Here is a 22,100-nt window from a genome sequence, read left to right as displayed (position 1 = left end):
CCTTGCTGATTTGTTGAAGACCAGTTAACCTAGAATTTTGGAATGCCGATTGGCTGCAATAGTTTAGGACATTCGGCGGTCTTTCGGGTAAAATGACTTTCGCCAAAATGGCATTTCGTGTACCTGGGAATTCGGCGGTGGATGCCCACAGAATACTGACATAGTCCTTTGTGTCTAGTTGTTCACAAGCAGCTATGCAGCTGTCTCCAAGATCTGTCGCTTTTATCACTGAAACAGACCAACAAACATATCATCAGGGGCGGATCTAGAGATTTTCTCGAGGGGGGCTGATTTTCAAAAAAACTTCGTAAATTTTGTCGATTTTTCTTAGGTCGATCAAATTGATTTTCTGAGCTCTCCCAAAGCACTACAAAGACCCTGTTTTGGCCGAAACGTCTGCGCCGCAGGCGAAACTTTGAAAAAACAGGCCATGAAAGCGTTTTTAGGCACATATTGGAAAAATTTGACCAAAAAATTGCCTTTTTTCTGCGCGCGCTCCCCCCCTTAAAATTAGTATATATGGCGCCGAAGGCTCCTTTAGAAAAATTTTAGGGTCCGTCACCAAAAATTGATATCTCTAAATAGTTCAAAGGGGGACCCTTTGGGTCGGCAGGGGGTCAAATCCGTGAGAGGAATGCGTCCCCCCCTAAATCCGCTCCTGCATATCATTATCTCTATTCCAGAGCTGATTTAAAAAGGTGAGTTAAGATTAAATTTTATTTTCGAACGACACTGGAAAAAAAATTAACTTATTAAAATCACTACTTCATCTGGTCATTTGTTTTTGAAGTCAGCCTTGCATATAGAATCTTTGCCCCAATGTAGGATCGCTATCACTCGAAAATTCATACATGAGAATTCTATTTTTACTTATCTCAACAAATTGGAAAGTTTCAATACCCCCATCCCATTCGCTATCGCTTTCGCACTTATTAGGCAGAGAGAGAGAGAGAAAGAGAGAGAGAGACTGAGAGAGAGAGAGAGAGAGAGAGAGAGAGAAATAGAGAAAGAGGAGAGAAGAAAAGTGAGAGAAGAAAAAAAAGCGAAGAAGGAGAAAATTTCAAAATTGTTCTTTATTGTTCCAACTTTCGATCTTTGTATCAGAAAAAAGTTTTTAAATGTTTTAACGCTTAATGTTCAACTTAGCTCGATAACTTTTTAAAAAATCCAGGGCAAATAAGGTAGCAGTTTTCTTAACTTTTAAAACGCAAAGAAATTCAGTTGATGATCTGAATCTAAAAAATTACTATCAACAAAAAACGAAATTCAGACATCTTGTTTTCATTTCAAAACCTTTAAAAGACTAAAAAATTGGCTGCCGAAGATCAAGCAGAAAAACTTCAAGTCGAATTGCCAAAAAAACCGCAAGCCTAAATTTTGACGAAGAATATTTGTTTGCATCGGGGAAAACACTGATTATTCCCACTGCTTGTTACGACATCCTAACAGTTTTTTTTGGAACAAAAAGCGCAAAGTGCAGTTTTGAAGTACGCAATTCCGAACTACAAAAGATACAGTTCCCATGCAGTAGCGAGTTATTTGGAACAATTAGTATGCCCTAATACTATTTGCAAATTTTTTCAAGTCGGCTCAAGCTGTTTTTTACCTTAAGCAACGATAGAATGCTGGTAAATAGCGCGGCACGAAAAAAAATTTCCAAATTGAAAAAACTTTCTCAAACTCAAACCGCAAAAAAAAGCTTTCTCACACTCGAAACCACTTTCATGTGATCTAAAAAAACATCTTACTAGATAGCCAATAAAAATTAAAGTCGAATTTTTTCTTTAAAAAAACTAATTGCGAGTACAGTGCTGATTTAAATTAACCCGACAAAACGCGTCAAATTTGAAATTTAAAACGCGTTTTTCTCAAATTGGGTTGAGTTTAGGTGAAAATTTTTGAAGACAAAACTTGCTTAAAATTTTAGCAGAATTAATATTCTGTAATTTGTTTTGCAAAATTCCTGCCTAAAATTTTACCCCAAAAAGGGGTCAGTTTGGCTCTTGTTAGTTCATCAAAATTTACGCCGAAAATACCCAGTTGATATTAAAGTGAGCCCCTTACGTAGGCCAACAAACTTGAACAAGGGTATATTCTCCAAAACATTGTAAAAATTAAATTATTTTATATAGTAAAGGTCGTTTTTACTATATAAAATACCAACTTTTTATTTAAAAATATTTTTAAAACAATTTGCAATTTTTTTTGGAGAAAATACCCTTAATAAAGTTTGTTGGGCTACGTAAGAGGCTCATTTTGATATAATTATGTCTGTGATCGACTGGGTGTTTTCGGCGTAATTTTTAATTAACTAAGAAAAGCCAAACTGACCCATTTTTGGGGCAAAAATTTTGGGCAGGAATTTTGCTAAACAAATTACAGCATATTAATTCTGCTAAAATTTTCAGCAAGTTTTGTCTTCATAAATTTTCATCTTAACTCAACCCAATTTGAGAAAAACGCGTTTTAAATTTCAAGTTTAACGCGTTTTCTCCGGTTAATTTAAATCAGCACAAAATAAATATTTTCTACCAAACTAACAGCAACATAAAGACCAGTTGCTGGGAGCTATACATTGGGTTTTTGTTTAAATTAATCGCAAAGCCTGAATTTTTGAGATGTTTGTCAATTCAGATACTCAATTTAGTGAAGTCATTTCTTCTTTTCTTTGAAACATAATAGAGAAAGGAGAGAGAGAGAGAGAGAGAGAGAGAGAATGTTTCTGATTTTGAAAAACCATGAAAACTGTGGGGGAGGAAGGGAGCTCAATTTTATGTTTTAACTTGTTAAGAGATTACAACTGCACTAAAATTAATCAAACTTAGTGCAATTTTTACTAGTATTCCACTATCCTTATACTAGAACTCCCAGGTGTTATCCTAAAAATCTAATTGTTATCCCGGGTTGACAAAAATGCTTATCATACAATTTTCATATATGAAAAAATGCTAATCATACTCTTTCATACAATTTCATAGGGCAAAAGTAAGTGTATGGAAATAGCAAACAAGCATTTTTTCCATAAAAGAAATTGAACGATAAGCATTTTTTCCATACTATGAAATTGTATGATAAGCATTTTTTCCATACCATGAAATTGTATGATAAGCATTTTTTCCATAAATTTTTGTTTCGAAATTTCGTGTTTCAACCGAAATACTAACCAAGGATTTTTTGTCGTTAGACAGCCCAAAGTGTAACTGGCAGTTACCACGCAGATAAACTGCATTTGGTGATTTTAGCCATAAAAATTATTTTTAACATTTTCACATGAAATTATATACCAAAAAAGTAACTCTTTGAAAATTGCTAGATAGTTTTTAGTTTAAAAATTTTGATGGTTGAGGAAAAAAGGCCTGTTTTTTTCATTTATATATTTTTATTTTAGCAAATGAAACAAAAAAATCATCGTGTTTACAAAAAACAACACTTTCTAGTAATTTTTGAGCTTTTTGGGTGAAAAACTCATCCTGGACTACGTTATAAACACAAAAAGTCAAATTTTGCATGCAAAATTTTTTTTCCGTAAAATTTATAAATTAGCACAAAAGCAAGTTTGCAACAAAAAAAGGATTAAAAATTTTTTGCCTCAATTTTTTGTTTTTGTTTATGAAAAAAATGCATATCATACAATTTTCATATATGAAAATTAAATGATAAGAATTTTTTACAAAAAGTTTTAAATCATTTTTTAAAGACCAGAAAGCTTCAAAAGAGGCAAGTAGAACAAAAATGTTCATTAAAAACATTAAAAACTTTTAAAATACTTTTTAATTTTTGCATGAATTTTCTCTGATAAGCATTTTTTTCTATAGACTTCATATATGAAACTGTATGATAAGCATTTTTCTTCCATGGGCGTCAACCCGGGATCTAATTTATTAATCTGCAAATGTTTTCATTAGCATATGGAGGCGATTTAAACTGTGATTTTCATTGAGTTGGTTTCTGTCATCTGCCAACATCAAGCACGACAATACACAGGTAAAAGAACATTTTTTAAACTTCAAGAACTTTCTATTTTTCACTTAGTGACTTTACCACATGAGAAACAAAAAAAGTTCTTTGCAAAGAAAGTGAGAGTTACACTCTAAAAAATAATTACCTTAACTGTTAAAGTGAATACACTGTTAAGCTAAATTTTCAATGTAAACTTCAGGTGAGTTAATGTAAAATTTAAGCTAATTGCCCCACAAGTTTTAATGAAGGTAAACTTGAGGTGAGTTAAGGTAAAATTTAAGGTATTTGCCCAACAATTTTTAATGAGGGTAAATTTGCGGTGATTTAAGGTAAAATTTAATGTAGTAGTCCCACAAATTTTATTGAAGGTAAACTTGCGGTGACTTCAGGTAAAAGTTAAGGTAGTTGCCCCACAAATTTTAATGAAGGTAAGCTTGAGGTGCGTTAAGGTAAAATTTAGGGTAGTCGCCCATATGTTTTAATGAAGGTAAACTTGAGGCCAGTTAGGGTAAAATTTAAGGTAGTTGCCTCACAAGTGTTTATGAGGGTAAACTTGAGGTGAGTTAAGGTAATTTTCCTCAATAATTTTAAAGTATACGCTGACTTTACGCAATTTGAAATTTTTCCCAAAAACAATCAATACTTGTTTCTCCGCAAACTGAAATGTATCAAGTCAGAAAGCGCATCAAAATCAAGAAAAATTGAGATGCCTAGGAAGATCAATGCCAGAAACAATCATGAAAAAGCGAGGTCCTTAAAAGTTTAGAAGTTTAGATGTCTAGGTAGATCAACGCCAGAAATAATAAAAGTAGTAAAAAGAGGTCCTTAGACGATTGAATTGCAGTTGCTCGGCACCAAAACATTTTTTTGAATCAAAACCACGCAATTCATAAACACGCTACAAGAAAAGGCGTTTTGATTTGAAAATATTAGTCTGAAAATGCGTACAAAAAATTGGTAAGCACAGAGTATGATTGTTACCTTTTGGCAACAGAGTTCGCTTTTTGTGAGCAGAGTGCTTTTTAAGAAGTATTTAGCCAGAAAAAAATTTGTGTTCTTATTACCACTCTTTGCATACGCATTAACAAGTTTGAAAGCACACACGTGCTATAAAAATCAAACTTAAAAAAATTTTCGACTTTTGTGAACAATTAAAATGAATAAACTAGACATGGTGCTAATTAAAAAGACGGCAAGACAATAAGGCGACATGACTTTAAAACTAAATCACTTTAAGACGACAAACACGAAATAAAACATGTAAAATGAACTGTTTGAAGTTAGGCGAATGATGTTTCTCAGCAAAACAATTGCGGAAATTTTGCGTAGCGTTTTAAAGTCCCAACAAACGCTGTTCTAATCTTAACAGTTTTTGTCTTTTTGTCGGCCAGCATAAATCATTGTGAAAAATTCAAATGGTTCAATTATGTTTTCCACGAAAAACTTTACGACGATTTTGCTCAGCATTTAGTTTGATGACAAAAACACTATTATGAAAAAAACTACGGTTGTAAAATTGTTCCTTTAATGAGTGTAATCAACAAAATTTTCGTCATTGGATGAAGTTTTTTTTTAAAATCAGATGGAGTTTTAGATCTGTATAATTCCGGACTATATCTTTCAAAAGTCCGTCCTGGTTCGAACAAGGAAAATTGTTAGCTAGTTTTTGATCCGATTAACGAAAGGTTTCTTTTATAGCGTGTCGCTTGCCTTCCTAGCTACTTAACTAAATTATCAGCAAAGTATTGACACCAAAAATTTCTCACAGACAAACTTCGCTGTGAAGGGGAGGCTTATGAAAACACCCAAGTTGAGAAAAAATGCAATTCATACGATTTGCAATTATGGAAAAAATGCTTGTCATACAACCTTATTCTAATCCAGGAAGGAACAAATTGCAAAAAATTAGCATGACTGCAAGTTTATCCATTAGTCAAAAGTATGACAAGCATTTTCACGACGATCGAATGATTGTTATGTGTGTTTTGCTTTAAATTTTGGATTTTCCCTGAAACTACTTTCAGGAAAACCAATACGATAAATGGCTTCAAAACTGCAGATTAAATTGGGTATTGGAATACATTAAGAAAATCAACACCAGAAAATGTACGAATTGAAAGCAAAATTCAACATAAAATCAGAAAAAAAATTCTATTTACCACTGAAAACCTTGATTCTTCCGTGTGAAAAAAAACTCTGCCTTCACTACCTTATAGTCAAAAATTTACAATTTTTGCAGACAAAATTTCTAGTTTTATGAAGTGGTGATTTGATTATAAACCTAATTCAGCGACTAAAGTAGTAGTTAGAAACAGTATCCCTCGAGTTTGTAGTCTTTATAAGGGAAAATTTCATAAAATTTTTAAATCAGTTTAAAAAGCCCAAATTTGCAAGAAAATTAAATTTCTCAGGAAAACGCTTATCATACAATTTTTAGAGCAACAAAACAACCAAAAGTTAGTGTTAGAAATTGTAAAATTGTCTGCACGAAAAATTGCAGCAGCTGAATTTCTTCTTTCCTTTAATCGAAAAACTTATCAGTAGCGACAATAGTTCTGACTATTTTTCAATATCGTTATAATTAGATCTTTGCAGCGCAAAGACTGATTCAATAGACTTTCCTTAGTTCTATCAGGATTGAATTTTTAACTATGGGATACTTCGATATACAGTGTTTTTATTAGATTAGCTGGATAAAACGAAAAAAAAATTACCATCCTTTTTTGTCTACAGTCAACGCATCTGAAAAAAAAAAACGCGTATGAAATTTTAAGTTTTATGCTTTCTGTCTGGTTAATTTGCGCTATAGTGAAAAACAAATTTGTCTTTAATGGTTCAAATAAACGAACTTTTAGACAAAAATCATTGCATAGCCTTAAAACTCCTATTTTTAAAACGATTTTTGAAGAAAACGGAATATTTATGCTCGGTGTGGATTTTTTTCAGTCCATTTTTGACGATCGAAATAAGAATTTTCAACAAAATTTTTTATACCCCATTGAAGATATCAACTTCTTGAGTTCAAATTTAAAAAGATATTTTACCTCCGACTAATTTTTGTAAAGTTCTTGGGATTTAAAAATTGCCAAATTGGCCATGTTCTGGACTAAATTATGCGCGCTTTGGTTGAGGAAAAAACGCCTGTTTTTTTTACAAATTTGTTTTTATTTTAGCAAATGAAACAAGAGATAATAATCGTGTTTACAAAAAAAAACACTTTCTAGTGATTTTTGATTTTTATGGGTAAAAAACTCATAATGGACTACTTTATAAACACATAATTTTTTTTTCGTAAAATTTATAATTTAGCACAAAAGCAAGTTTGCAACAAAAAAGGGATTAAAATTTTTTAAAGTTTTTAATTTTTAAAAATTAAAATGTTTGTGAAAAAAATGCATATCATACAACTTTCATATATAAAAATTGTATGGTAAGCATTTTTTATAAAAAATTTTAAATCATTTTTTTAATGACCAGAAAGCTTCAAAAGAGGCAAGTAGACCAAAAACGTTCATTAAAAACTTTTAAAACACTTTTTAAATTTTGTATGAATTTTCTATGATAAGCAATTTTTGCATAGACTTCATATATGAAACTGTATGATAAGCATTTTTCTTCTATGGAACGTCAATCCGGGTTAACGTGTTAATACTGATTTCCACGCATTTTCATATTTTAACGAGTAGCTCAACCAACAACTTCATATCTCTTTGCAGAAGCTTCTATTTATTTGAAACAAAGAAGTTCCTAAAAATTGAACAGTAACGGTTGGGTTAATGCAGCAAAACAAAGGTTGCTTGGTTTTCCAGAGTTTTGACAAAAATAGGTTTAACTTTTTTTTGTTTATGCTTTTTGCGCCTTATGGACCCAACTTTAACCAGTTAAAACTAATATATTTTTTAACTTTATACGTTTACTTGTTTAGATGAGATTGATATAAGGCTCGAGAAAGTAGAGATAAAAAGTCAATCTCTCAGTGGAAGCTTTAGAAAAAAAGCATGCATTGTTTTCTTGAATTAAATGATTGAGATTGAACATATGAGGTTAGGCCCAGGGTGGCCTTCTCATAGAGTAATTTCGGATAGGGCACACCGTCTGTTCGTCACGCTATCTAACTTTCGGCCGTATAGATTCCTGCAAGTTTTAGTCTAATACCGATCTTAATCTTACTCTTATTTTTCCTAGTCTCAATGGATCTAGTATATACTGGTATTTTTGAGGAAGAGCAACTTTTTTCTAAGTTAAGTTATTTCTTCTCTGGCTGAAACTATAAATAGTTTCAGCTCTACAATTTAATATAAGTTTCAGAATGGATTATGATTGGTTGGTTATAAGGATTTTGCAGTGGTTATTATCAAGAGATACAATAGGATATATAAAATACTTGTTTTGAACTTGTGCCACATTTTATCCTCCGCGCTCTATTTTAAAATTCAAACTGATCCATTTTCAATCTGATAATTTTTTTCAATTGTTTCGCGTGTTTCAAGTTTTCAGTTTGCCCTTTACACTTTATTAACGCAAAATATATCCCCGTAGTTACCCAAAAATAATCCTTTTTTGTGCTCAAGACAGCAATAGTTTTAGAATAGTATTGAAAATGGCGAATTAAAAAGTGAATACTATTGAAAATGGCGAATTAAAAAAAACTTGCTTGAAAAAAATTCACCGCGAGAACAAATAGTCAATCATTTTCATCAAAAGCCGGAACGATGGCTAGTTAAAGTTTTGTGCTAGTTAGTGCTAGTAGTTGAAAAGTATTAGGGCTAGTTACCTCATCAACTGTAACTGGTCATAATTAAATGTTTTAGTGCTTGTTTTCCCGTGTCGATGGAATAATGACTCAGACAAGAAATAGCCCAATATATGTTATGGCTAAATTTATACCTGAAAAAAAAACTTGAAAGAATTTTTACTTACTGCATTTTTCGTCGGTAGAACTAAGTTCGTTGAATATTTCAGTGGTGGCCAGTACAACACCAGTATACGCTAGAGAGGACACGAGCCTAAACAAAACAATATTAAATAGCATAATACTGTCCGGGTTCACAAAAAATGCTTATCATACATTTTCATACAATTTCATGGAACAAAAAAATTGTATGAAAAAATAACTAAAGCATTTTTCCATACTATGAAAATCTAAAACACGCATTTTTTGCCACTCTCTAGGAATGATTAACAATTTTTTCTCTATGAAATTGTATGATAAGCTTTTTTCTATAAATGAAAATGCATAAAAAACGTGTTTCGAAAACTTGTCATTCATCCAAAAGCACAATAACCAAGAATTTCTACAAGAAAACCAAGAGTGTGAGTAGCAGTTACCACACAGATATACAGCGTTTGGTGAAAATAGCAATGTCAGTTGAAGTTATCATTTTCAGCCAGAGTTATATGCTAATAACGCAACTTGTTGAACATTGCTACAAAGTTTTGGTGTTTGAGAAAAGAGGCCTGTTTATATAAGAATTTATGTTTATCCTAGCATACGGAAAACAAAAACAACAAGACTGCTCGTATCAGGGCAAAGTCTTGAAAGTTCTGACTGCCTTTTAACGTTTATGGAGCAGTAATAACATAAACAACATAAAAATATTAAATGAAATAAAATAAATGAAAAATTTTTCTAAAATTTGAAAATTTTTCGATAAAAATCATCACCCCACACGCCATATAAAGTACAAAACAAAAGATTTTGCTCCCTGTAACAAATCAATTATGGCAAATAAGCTTCTTTCAACCAATTTGGAACAATTTCTGAGACGGATTAAATCTCCGCTTACGCGTTAATAGCGCGAAATGTATCGCGCGTTAATTGTCCCAAATTGGCCAAAATGGCAATCATTAAACCCCCATAACTTTACGAAAAATGATCACAGGTGAAATATCTTTTCGAATTTAAGCTCAGGACAACAATAGTTTTCAAATGATATAAAAAAATTCCGTCAAAAATGGCTAGTTAAAAAGTCGAATTTTGTCTGAAGAAAAAAAACCCACCCCGAGCACAAATATTCCGTTACTTTCGTATCGAAAGTCGAAACAAAAATTGTCCGAATAAGAAAAACACTAGTTTGTGACTTGTTTTGATTTTCTGGCTGAACAACTGAATCTGGACAACGTCATAGACATACATTATCAATTTGCTATGAAAAAGAAGAGAAATATTTTATACTTCAAAATACAATTTTTCATTTTTTTTCTATGGATTTTTCTGTCACTATTTTTGATGCCTAAGTGGCTTTCATGTAATGAAAATTGCCACTAATTTATAATGTTCGAGTTTTAAACCAATTTAAGATATTTTTCGGGAAAAAAACGATGCGATTGAAAACATGCTTATTGTACAATTTTGTTCTATGAAAATGGAGTGATACGCATTTTTCCATAAACACCAGGTATGAAATTGTATGACAAGCATTTTTTTTCTGTGGACTACAACCTGGGTAGTCATGTCCTTCATTTTCCTTAATGATGGTGAAAAAGAATGAGAAATTTTTTATACTTCAAAATACAATTTTTCATTTTTTTTCTATGGATTTTTCTGTCACTGTTTTTGATGCCTAAGTGGCTTTCATGTAATGAAAATTGCCACTAATTTATAATGTTCGAGTTTTAACATTATAAGCAGTTAGATGCACCGTGTGCAGTAAGCAGTTAGATGCACCGTGTGCATTTGAATTTTTGATATACAACCAGAACGTTGAAATGCGAAAATGACTATGTATGCTGGGTAATCGCTAATTGATAAACTATTTCGACACGAAGGACTTCTAATTTTTCAGACATTTAAATTGTTCTATAATTTCAACCACTCCTATGGGCTGCCTCAACAGTAAGCAGTTAGATGCACCGTGTGCATTTGAATTATCCGGACAAAACCAACTCATTTCGAAAATACAAACACATTTTTCTCAAATTGGAATGACTAGCAAAACGCGGGAAGAACAAAGTTACATGGAATTTAAACAGAAACTTCATGGTGCAATTTGCCAGCCGTTTGACGCAAATCAAACAGTTTTTGTATATCAAAAATCAAAAACTGCGAATCGTTTTACTTCTGTAAAATTCCACCAGCACATAAAAATTACAGGTCTGAAAATTCTATGAATCGTAACTTTAATTATCGAATGTAAAAGCGGAATAGCATTTTTACAAAAATGAAAAAGGCATTTATCTAAAAAACGAGATTCAGTACTATGTTATGGACACGAAATGAAAAAGGCATTTATCTAAAAAACGAGATTCAGTACTATGTTATGGACACACATTACAAGTATTTTTTGTTGAAAGTTAATTTGGAAAATTAATCGATTTGAAATTTTGCTTTAAAAATTTTGCTAAGGCGTCGCCAACAAAAATACTAGTAAAAAAATTCCCATCTATGGAAACTGCAAGATTATCATTTTGGCACCAACATTGTCTTTGTGACGAAGCCCTGAATGTTCCGACTGCCTTTTAAGGTTTTGTGGAGCTGTAATAACATTAAAAAATTAAATGTATTAAAATAAAATGAAATTTTTTTTTCTAAAACTTGAACTTTTTGTAAAAATCATCTTCACCCCACAAGCCATATAAAAAAGAAAAAGATAGATTTCCCTCCTTGTAACAAATCAATTATGGCAAATAAACTTCTTTCAACCAATTTGGAACAATTTTAAGACAGATTAACTCTCCGCTTACGCGTTAATAGCGCGAAATATATCGCGCGTTAATTGTCCCAAATTGCCCAAAATGGCAATCTGTAAACCCCCATAAATTTACGAAAAATGATCACAGGTGAAATATCTTTTCAAATTTTAGCTCAGGGCAACAATATCTTTTGAATGATATTTAAAAATTCCGTCAAAAATGGCTAGTTAAAAAGTCGAAATTTGTCTGAAGAAAAAAAAGCCCACCCCGAGCACAAATAGTCCATTATTTTCGTATCAAAAGTCGGAACAATAACATACTTATAAAACTCGCTGACAAATTTGGAAAAAAATTATATATTTGTATGAGAAACATTCCATAGACAGTATATGAAAATGTATAATTATCTTTTTCGGTCTACATTTAGTATATCAAAAACTACTCTCTACCGGGTCAGTTGCTGCAGAAACCATGTCAAAAAAGAGCCTTTTTTCCATTTGCAATTTTTTCGAAGTCAGCTTTATCGATCAAGCAACGATACTTGGCTGATAAATAGCGCCGCGCGAAAATTTTTTGCGAAAATGGAAAAATCTTTCTCCCACTCAATGCGTAAAATATTTTTCTTGTACTCAAAACCGTTTCCAAGTAATCTAAAATATCTCGCTAGTAAGGACTAGTTAAAAAGTCGAAACACTGGAGAAAAAAAATAATCCTGGACACAAATTTTCCGTCATTTTTTTTACGAAAGTAACGACAACTAAAAGCTGTTTTTGCTGTACAACTGCGCTCGAGTTAGGTTTCGTCAGTGATCGACCTGTGATTAGAAGGTTTTCTACCTGTATATTGGTTTCACGTAACCCGTAAAAACTACTAAATCCTTCGAAGTTTGTTTCGGTTGCGGATTCTGTGAACGAAGAATTGAAACATAGAAGCCATTAAAACTGCGGAACCGTGACTAATTTTGGTCTGTTTTTGACGGTTAGATAAAAACTACTGCACGGAAACCATTCTATTTTTAAACAAAAATGGCTGTTTACAAAAATGACGGACCTAGGATTCATAATGGTGATGAAAAATAGAGGAAAAACTGAGCTTTGTCGGCACTTGTTTGATGAGATGTCGGAGTTCACAGCACGAATTAGGACTGAGCTGTGACAAAGTTTTAAACAATCGACGCTATCCCTCGCAATCAGAAGATACCGAATTTCAAAACATACGTTTCCACTGGGCTTGAGGTCCTTTTAGTTCGTGTTTGAACAAGTTTTGCTATATTTCCACTGCTCGAGACATGTTTCAATCGCATTGGATGTGTGCTTCGACCTTGCTCGAGTTATGTTTCCAAGGCGCTCTAGGTATATTTCGACGGTGCTCGTGTAAGTTTGAGCCGTGCTGTAGGTATTGTTCCACTATGCTTGAGGTATGCTCCGACTAAGCTAGAGGTATGTTTCCAAGGCGCTCTAGGTATATTTCGACGGTGCTCGTGTAAGTTTGAACCGTGCTGTAGTTATTTTTCCACTATGCTTGAGGTATGCTCCGACTAAGCTAGAGGTATGTTTCCAAGGCGCTCTAGGTATATTTCGATGGTGCTCGTGTAAGTTTGAGCCGTGCTGTAGGTATTGTTCCACTATGCTTGAGGTATGCTCCGACTAAGCTAGAGGTATGTTTCCAAGGCGCTCTAGGTATATTTCGACGGTGCTCGTGTAAGTTTGAGCCGTGCTGTAGGTATTGTTCCACTATGCTTGAGGTATGCTCCGACTAAGCTAGAGGTATGTTTCCAAGGCGCTCTAGGTATATTTCGACGGTGCTCGTGTAAGTTTGAACCGTGCTGTAGTTATTTTTAAACTATGCTTGAGGTATGCTCCGACTAAGCTAGAGGTATGTTTCCAAGGCGCTCTAGGTATATTTCGATGGTGCTCGTGTAAGTTTGAACCGTGCTGTAGTCATTGTTCCACTATGCTTGAGGTATGCTCCGACTAAGCTAGAGGTATGTTTCCAAGGCGCTCTAGGTATATTTCGATGGTGCTCGTGTAAGTTTGAACCGTGCTGTAGTCATTGTTCCACTATGCTTGAGGTATGCTCCGACTAAGCTAGAGGTATGTTTCCAAGGTGCTCTAGGTAGATTTCGATGGTGCTCGTGTAAGTTTGAACCGTGCTGTAGTTATTTTTCCACTATGCTTGAGGTATGCTTCGACTAAGCTATAGGTATGTTTCCAAGGCGCTCTAGGTATATTTCGATGGTGCTCGTGTAAGTTTGAACCGTGCTGTAGTCATTGTTCCACTATGCTTGAGGTATGCTCCGACTAAGCTAGAGGTATGTTTCCAAGGTGCTCTAGGTAGATTTCGATGGTGCTCGTGTAAGTTTGAACCGTGCTGTAATTATTTTTCCACTATGCTTGAGGTATGCTTCGACTAAGCTATAGGTATGTTTCCAAGGCGCTCTAGGTATATTTCGATGGTGCTCGTGTAAGTTTGAACCGTGCTGTAGTTATTTTTCCACTATGCTTGAGGTATGCTTCGACTAAGCTAGAGGTATGTTTCCAAGGTGCTCTAGGTATATTTCGATGGTGCTCGTGTAAGTTTGAACCGTGCTGTAGTTATTGTTCCACTATGCTTGAGGTATTCTTCGACTAAGCTAAAGGTATGTTTCCAAGGCGCTCTAGGTATATTTTGACGGTGCTCGTGTAAGTTTGAACCGTGCTTTAGTTATTGTTCCACTATGCTTGAGGTATTCTTCGACTAAGCTATAGGTATGTTTCCAAGGCGCTCTAGGTATAATTCGATGGTGCTCGTGTAAGTTTGAGCCGTGCTGTAGTTATTGTTCCACTATCCTTGAGGTATGCTCCGACTAAGCTAAAGGTATTTTTCCAAGGCGCTCTAGGTAAATTTTGACGGTGCTCGTGTAAGTTTGAACCGTGCTGTAGTTATTGTTCCACTATGCTTGTGGTATTCTTCGACTAAGCTATAGGTATGTTTCCAAGGCGCTCTAGGTATATTTCGATGGTGCTCGTGTAAGTTTGAACCGTGCTGTAGTTATCGTTCCACTATGCTTGAGGCATTCTTCGACTAAGCTAGAGGTATGTTTCCAAGGTGCTCTAGGTAGATTTCGATGGTGCTCGTGTAAGTTTGAGCCGTGCTGTAGGTATTGTTCCACTATCCTTGAGGTATGCTCCGACTAAGCTAAAGGTATGTTTCCAAGGCGCTCTAGGTAAATTTTGACGGTGCTCGTGTAAGTTTGAACCGTGCTGTAGTTATTGCTCCATTATGCTTGAGGTATTCTTCGACTAAGCTATAGGTATGTTTCCAAGGCGCTCTAGGTATATTTCGATGGTGCTCGTGTAAGTTTGAACCGTGCTGTAGTTATCGTTCCACTATGCTTGAGGTATTCTTCGACTAAGCTAGAGGTATGTTTCCAGGTGCTCTAGGTATATTTCGACGGTGCTCGTGTAAGTTTGAACCGTGCTGTAGTTATCGTTCCACTATGCTTGAGGTATGCTTCGACCAAGCTAGAGGTATGTTTCCAAGGCGCTCTAGGTAGATTTCGATGGCGCTCGTGTAAGTTTGAACCGTGCTGTTGTTATTGTTCCACTATGCTTGAGGTATGCACCGACTAAGCTAGAGATATGTTTCCAAGGTGCTCTAGGTATATTTTGACGGTGCTCGTGTAAGTTTGAACCGTGCTGTAGGTATTGTTCCACTATGCTTGAGGTATGCTCCGACTAAGCTAGAGGTATGTTTCCAAGGTGCTCTAGGTAGATTTCGATGGTGCTCGTGTAAGTTTGAACCGTGCTGTAGTTATTTTTCCACTATGCTTGAGGTATGCTTCGACTAAGCTATAGGTATGTTTCCAAGGCGCTCTAGGTATATTTCGATGGTGCTCGTGTAAGTTTGAACCGTGCTGTAGTTATTTTTCCACTATGCTTGAGGTATGCTTCGACTAAGCTAGAGGTATGTTTCCAAGGTGCTCTAGGTATATTTCGATGGTGCTCGTGTAAGTTTGAACCGTGCTGTAGTTATTGTTCCACTATGCTTGAGGTATTCTTCGACTAAGCTAAAGGTATGTTTCCAAGGCGCTCTAGGTATATTTTGACGGTGCTCGTGTAAGTTTGAACCGTGCTATAGTTATTGTTCAACTATGCTTGAGGTATTCTTCGACTAAGCTATAGGTATGTTTCCAAGGCGCTCTAGGTATAATTCAATGGTGCTCGTGTAAGTTTGAGCCGTGCTGTAGGTATTGTTCCACTATCCTTGAGGTATGCTCCGACTAAGCTAAAGGTATTTTTCCAAGGCGCTCTAGGTAAATTTTGACGGTGCTCGTGTAAGTTTGAACCGTGCTGTAGTTATTGCTCCACTATGCTTGAGGTATTCTTCGACTAAGCTATAGGTATGTTTCCAAGGCGCTCTAGATATATTTCGATGGTGCTCGTGTAAGTTTGAACCGTGCTGTAGGTATTGTTCCACTATCCTTGAGGTATGCTCCGACTAAGCTAAAGGTATGTTTCCAAGGCGCTCTAGGTAAATTTTGACGGTGCTCGTGTAAGTTTGAACCGTGCTGTAGTTATTGCTCCACTATGCTTGAGGTATTCTTCGACTAAGCTATAGGTATGTTTCCAAGGCGCTCTAGGTATATTTCGATGGTGCTCGTGTAAGTTTGAACCGTGCTGTAGTTATCGTTCCACTATGCTTGAGGTATTCTTCGACTAAGCTAGAGGTATGTTTCCAAGGTGCTCTAGGTATATTTCGACGGTGCTCGTGTAAGTTTGAACCGTGCTGTAGTTATCGTTCCACTATGCTTGAGGTATGCTTCGACCAAGCTAGAGGTATGTTTCCAAGGCGCTCTAGGTAGATTTCGATGGTGCTCGTGTAAGTTTGAACCGTGCTGTTGTTATTGTTCCACTATGCTTGAGGTATGCACCGACTAAGCTAGAGGTATGTTTCCAAGGTGCTCTAGGTATGTTTCGACGGTGCTCGTGTAAGTTTGAACCGTGCTGTAGTTATCGTTCCACTATGCTTGAGGTATGCTTCGACCAAGCTAGAGGTATGTTTCCAAGGTGCTCTAGGTATATTTCGATGGTGCTCGTGTAAGTTTGAACCGTACTGTTGTTATTGTTCCACTATGCTTGAGGTATGCTTCGACTAAGCTAGAGGTATGTTTCCAAGGTGCTCTAGGTATATTTCGACGGTGCTCGTGTAAGTTTGAACGGTGATGAAATATTGTTTATTTTTGAAACTCGAAAAACAAAGTGAGCACCTCGACCCAGTCAATTGAAAAATATAATATACCAAACACATTCACTCATTCTACCGCAACTGGCATGCAGACAAAACGACAGCTAATGAGATGAACAATTGGGTGAACGTGTAAGTTTGAACGGTGATGAAATCTTGTTTATTTTTGAAACTCGAAAAACAAAGTGAGCACCTCGACCCAGTCAATTGAAAAATATAATATACCAAACACATTCACTCATTCTACCGCAACTGGCATGCAGACAAAACGACAGCTAATGAGATGAACAATTGGGTTTCCAAGGCGCTCTAGGTATAATTCAATGGTGCTCGTGTAAGTTTGAGCCGTGCTGTAGGTATTGTTCCACTATCCTTGAGGTATGCTCCGACTAAGCTAAAGGTATTTTTCCAAGGCGCTCTAGGTAAATTTTGACGGTGCTCGTGTAAGTTTGAACCGTGCTGTAGTTATTGCTCCACTATGCTTGAGGTATTCTTCGACTAAGCTATAGGTATGTTTCCAAGGCGCTCTAGATATATTTCGATGGTGCTCGTGTAAGTTTGAACCGTGCTGTAGGTATTGTTCCACTATCCTTGAGGTATGCTCCGACTAAGCTAAAGGTATGTTTCCAAGGCGCTCTAGGTAAATTTTGACGGTGCTCGTGTAAGTTTGAACCGTGCTGTAGTTATTGCTCCACTATGCTTGAGGTATTCTTCGACTAAGCTATAGGTATGTTTCCAAGGCGCTCTAGGTATATTTCGATGGTGCTCGTGGAAGTTTGAACCGTGCTGTAGTTATCGTTCCACTATGCTTGAGGTATTCTTCGACTAAGCTAGAGGTATGTTTCCAAGGTGCTCTAGGTATATTTCGACGGTGCTCGTGTAAGTTTGAACCGTGCTGTAGTTATCGTTCCACTATGCTTGAGGTATGCTTCGACCAAGCTAGAGGTATGTTTCCCAGGCGCTCTAGGTAGATTTCGATGGTGCTCGTGTAAGTTTGAACCGTGCTGTTGTTATTGTTCCACTATGCTTGAGGTATGCACCGACTAAGCTAGAGGTATGTTTCCAAGGTGCTCTAGGTATGTTTCGACGGTGCTCGTGTAAGTTTGAACCGTGCTGTAGTTATCGTTCCACTATGCTTGAGGTATGCTTCGACCAAGCTAGAGGTATGTTTCCAAGGTGCTCTAGGTATATTTCGATGGTGCTCGTGTAAGTTTGAACCGTACTGTTGTTATTGTTCCACTATGCTTGAGGTATGCTTCGACTAAGCTAGAGGTATGTTTCCAAGGTGCTCTAGGTATATTTCGACGGTGCTCGTGTAAGTTTGAACGGTGATGAAATCTTGTTTATTTTTGAAACTCGAAAAACAAAGTGAGCACCTCGACCCAGTCAATTGAAAAATATAATATACCAAACACATTCACTCATTCTACCGCAACTGGCATGCAGACAAAACGACAGCTAATGAGATGAACAATTGGGTGAACGTATTTTTTTGCCTCACGTATTACTTTGAATTCAAGACAAAACATTTGGACTTTGTTGTTCTGATTTGTTGCTACAATTTATTGTTTTGATTTGTTCTGATGTTCCCATTTGTCGGTGTTGCAGATTGATTTATATCATTTCTGATTGGTTGATAGATTGAGTTTTTGTTTGTTTGTTGGGTACCCTCACTGCAGTGGTGTTTGGGTACTTAAGTACGTTCACAATTGTTTTGCATGGAATCTACAAGGTAGAGTGGTGTGACAGGAAATCTTAAAAGACGGGCTACACACCCAATCGGTGGACGCCACGCATAAATATAACGACTCTTCGGTATCAATAAAAGAGTTTTATAACCATTTGGGTACTCTTTTCCACAGTTCTACATCAGTTTTGGAGCTTTTTAATCCGCACTTGAGATGAAGCAGCCGCGTTTGAGTTTGTGCTCGGCCTAAAGCCGCATATCGACTAAATTGTTTGGTCGAAAGCTAAAACTTTGCTCAATTCTGACACCCAGAAATTTGACTGAACATTTCAACCCGGTTGCTTAAAATAAAAAAATCATACATAACAAAAATCCGTTTTACCATCGAAATTGGTAAGCAGACGAAAAGACAGTTAATGAGAAAAACAATTGTATCAACAAAAAAAAAACAAAAAAACACTATTTATTGCCTCACTCCGGTGATCTGACCACAAAATGGGAAGAATTTATCTTTGTGGGTCTCATTTTGTTTTGAAAAAAGAATTATGAAAACATATCACACAGAACAATTAAAGGTTTAATTTGCTAAACACTAATTTGCTAAGTAACGTTGAGGCAAAAAAATATGAAGTATGCCTGTTGGTTTACGGAAACACAGATTGAAAAATTGATTCTATAATTGTTTTTCAACAGTTATTTGGAAGAAAAAGTCCATGATCCAAGTCAATAAAGATTTTTAAATGCTAGCATAATAATTCATGTGTATTCTGTTTATCTTAAGCGACGAAACAACAAATTTCAACGAAATAAAAAAAACTCTCCGCGAAAAAAAAACTCAATTAATTACACCAATTGGTCAAAATAGGGTCTTTACAATGATTTATACAAAGGCCAAGCTGCGTTTCGCAAACCCTTGCAAGGACACGACCAAAAAGCAGCTCCATCAAGTGAAATAAGAAAAAGTAGAAAAAAGCCTCGAATTAGTTAAAACTCAGGCTACGTGTAGCATCTGCGACCTACTGCAACCAAGAGATTTTAAGTCTCACGCAACCACGCAAGCCTAACAACCGACAAACACTAGTCACGAATAAAGCAGCTACATATGCTGGTAACTTGCCAATGTGATTCAGCAAAATTGACACCAAAAATAAGTAGACTCATTTTTGCATGCAATAGTTTGGAATATAACAAACTGAAGACATATATACTAACTTTGCATGCAACAAATCCCGAAGCATAAAGTCACATTATGTGTAACCTATGCATTTAAAAAAATTTAGAGATATATTGAATTAGAAAATTTCTGAAATCGAGTTTTCTTTATTGTTATGTTGTTTGAAACAAATAACTTTTTTTCGGTTCATTTGATGAACTAAAAATGCATCAACTGTGTTGACTTATTAAAATTAGAAAGTCAGAGCTTAAAAGTGTCCCTTGAAAGTGCCCTTTATCAATAAAAAAAAATTTTAGGGATGATTGCTAAAGTCAGCGAATCGGTTCCATGACAATCTACCCGATGCCAATTTACCCTAAGCTTTTCTACCCCATACTAATCTACTCTATATTCTAATCTAACCAAAGCCAAATTACTTTATGCCAATTTACCCTATGTTCTTTAAATAGTTCAACTGGTCAGAAATAATTAAGCTTCCTATCTCGGTTGGTAGCCGGTGGGTAGTGGTAGAGTAAGTTGTCCCTACCAGCAATCAATTAAGTTTTCCGAGCCTCACTGAATTTTTCGATAAAGGGTTTATTTTTAAAAAAAGTGTAGCCCAACTCTTTTTGAAATTTAATGGCTAAATATCTAAGATGTTCTTCCAAGATTTAAGTATTTAAGTTTCCCAAAAAAAAATTTAAAGGAAACTCTATGAAGTGAGAGGGAACTAAATTCTAATGTGGAATTTTTCGTTGAAATTTAAATTGCATTTGTTTCTTTAAAAGTGAAATCATTGAATCTTTGCGAGGAAATTCGAAATTTTCTTACCATAAAATCCACACAAGTACTGTAGTGACAGAATACTCCCTAGTGGAGAACAGATCTGAAAAACGACCTCTGGCTTTCGAATCTGTCTCAACCTCAAGCTCTCCCAGAAGCATAGGTGTCCTGTTCCATTTGGACGCCTGTTGGAGAGTTTTGAGAACTGCCTCTTTGTTCCCTGTCACCTCCAAGTAGCGCACACTCTCCGGTAACAACTGCAAATTCATTTACTTGTTAATTGAGAACAGCGTGAGTTTAAGGGGGGTTGAAAAGATGAAAGAGGCAACCTCAATTGCGCATTTCTACCACAGATGTGAGCTCAAAATGGTTGCAACCAAATATTTTATAAAAATGCATTCATAGCCCAAATATGGAGGGGTATTCGACTTGGGTCTCGAATTTCTCGACCAAATATGGGTATGTCGTGAATTCAAACAAAGCTATGCTCGACCTAATCCAGATATACTTCGGCTTTCTCGACCAAAAATGATTGTTTTGAAGATCTTTTGGTTTTCTCGACCGAAATTGTTTTGCATATATTTGCTCATGGCAGAAAAACGGAATGGGGAAAAGTTGTGGACCGATCAAAGAGGTTCAAACAGTCGTATAATGTGTGAGTACTGACAAAGTAGGCAAGTGTGATGAAGACGGCGACTGGGAGGGCTGTGAACAAGATGAGGAACCGCCAGCTGAGATTGGGCATGATGACTAGAGCGAGAGCTGCCATCGCCACAGCCCCCACTGCCCAGAAACACTAAACAGAACAACCCATTCGGCACTTGCATCTACTACAACACACAGTGCGGCTACAAGCAAGCAGCACAAACACAATTTCGAGATAGGGGTGGGCAACATTTTCAATAAACAGACTTTCTAAACACAAAAACACTCCTAAAGAAACTATCTCAAAAACAATAACAAAGAATCTCTTTCGCCAAAAACATTGAAGAAACATACTAAAATTATTGGTGAAATTTATAATTTTTTGAACAGCAACAACTTCTGTGGTTAAGCCTTTGGATAGCTTCGCACGCCTTTTATCTCACATTCTGCATTTAGTTCCGCTCAAAGATCTTTTACAAAGATACTAACACGGGAAGCGCAGACTTTAGATGACAAGCGGGATGTCTAGTAGCTGGAAATAGCTGGGTTTGATGAGCATACATGTATAAAAGGCTATTACTTTTTTCACCAATTGTAGAGTAGCGAAGTAATCAGAGATATTATTCATTTCGGATGGGACATCAGAGGAGCTCTCCTTTCTTGTGAATAACCCACTATCAAGCAATTTTTGAATTTGAGCTGGGATGCCTTTGCGCCTTCGGCTCCTCCAAACAATACTGTCTTACTCAGATACTAAATGCAAGTACAATAGTAGAATGTATTCTGGCTAAATTTTGCAACCGCTCGATAAACCAGGAAAAATAGGATGAATCTCTCATTCAGGAATCAAGCGATGGGAGAGTTGTTTTGCGATGATTAAGTTCTCCGTCGTAAAACCAGTCGAAAGGTCAGTGGCTCGAGGTCCGCTTTAGTCGGTGCTCGTTGCCTGAGGGTGAGAAAAAATGCATCAAAGAAAAATCATGAAAATACTGCAAGCAAGTCTCAAACAGGTGA

General features: G+C 35.9%; 2 protein-coding genes across 3 annotated transcripts in view; both read right to left on the bottom strand.

Moving 5' to 3' along the window:
- LOC134840728 (uncharacterized) overlaps positions 1-22,100 on the bottom strand; it is a 486,809-nt gene that overhangs the window by 385,296 nt on the left and 79,413 nt on the right. The gene's annotated exons all lie outside the window — the stretch shown is intronic.
- Positions 1-22,100, bottom strand: part of LOC134839538 (synaptic vesicle 2-related protein-like) — an 89,973-nt gene that overhangs the window by 25,787 nt on the left and 42,086 nt on the right. Inside the window, exons 6-9 of one of the 2 annotated variants that reach the window (XM_063855128.1) lie at positions 21,109-21,237; positions 20,490-20,698; positions 8,881-8,966; positions 124-228 (exon numbers count right to left, since the gene is read on the bottom strand). In XM_063855128.1, coding sequence (XP_063711198.1) covers positions 124-228; positions 8,881-8,966; positions 20,490-20,698; positions 21,109-21,237 — 529 coding nt within the window. The remainder of the gene's footprint in view (positions 1-123; positions 229-8,880; positions 8,967-20,489; positions 20,699-21,108; positions 21,238-22,100) is intronic. The other variant, XM_063855129.1, reaches the window with a different exon arrangement.

This window comes from Symsagittifera roscoffensis, chromosome 2 (assembly GCF_963678635.1).
Source record: "Symsagittifera roscoffensis chromosome 2, txSymRosc1.1, whole genome shotgun sequence".
NCBI classification, from domain to species: domain Eukaryota; kingdom Metazoa; phylum Xenacoelomorpha; order Acoela; family Convolutidae; genus Symsagittifera; species Symsagittifera roscoffensis.
Note: the sequence above shows the minus strand (reverse complement) of the source record. Positions and strands in the feature narration are given on the sequence as shown.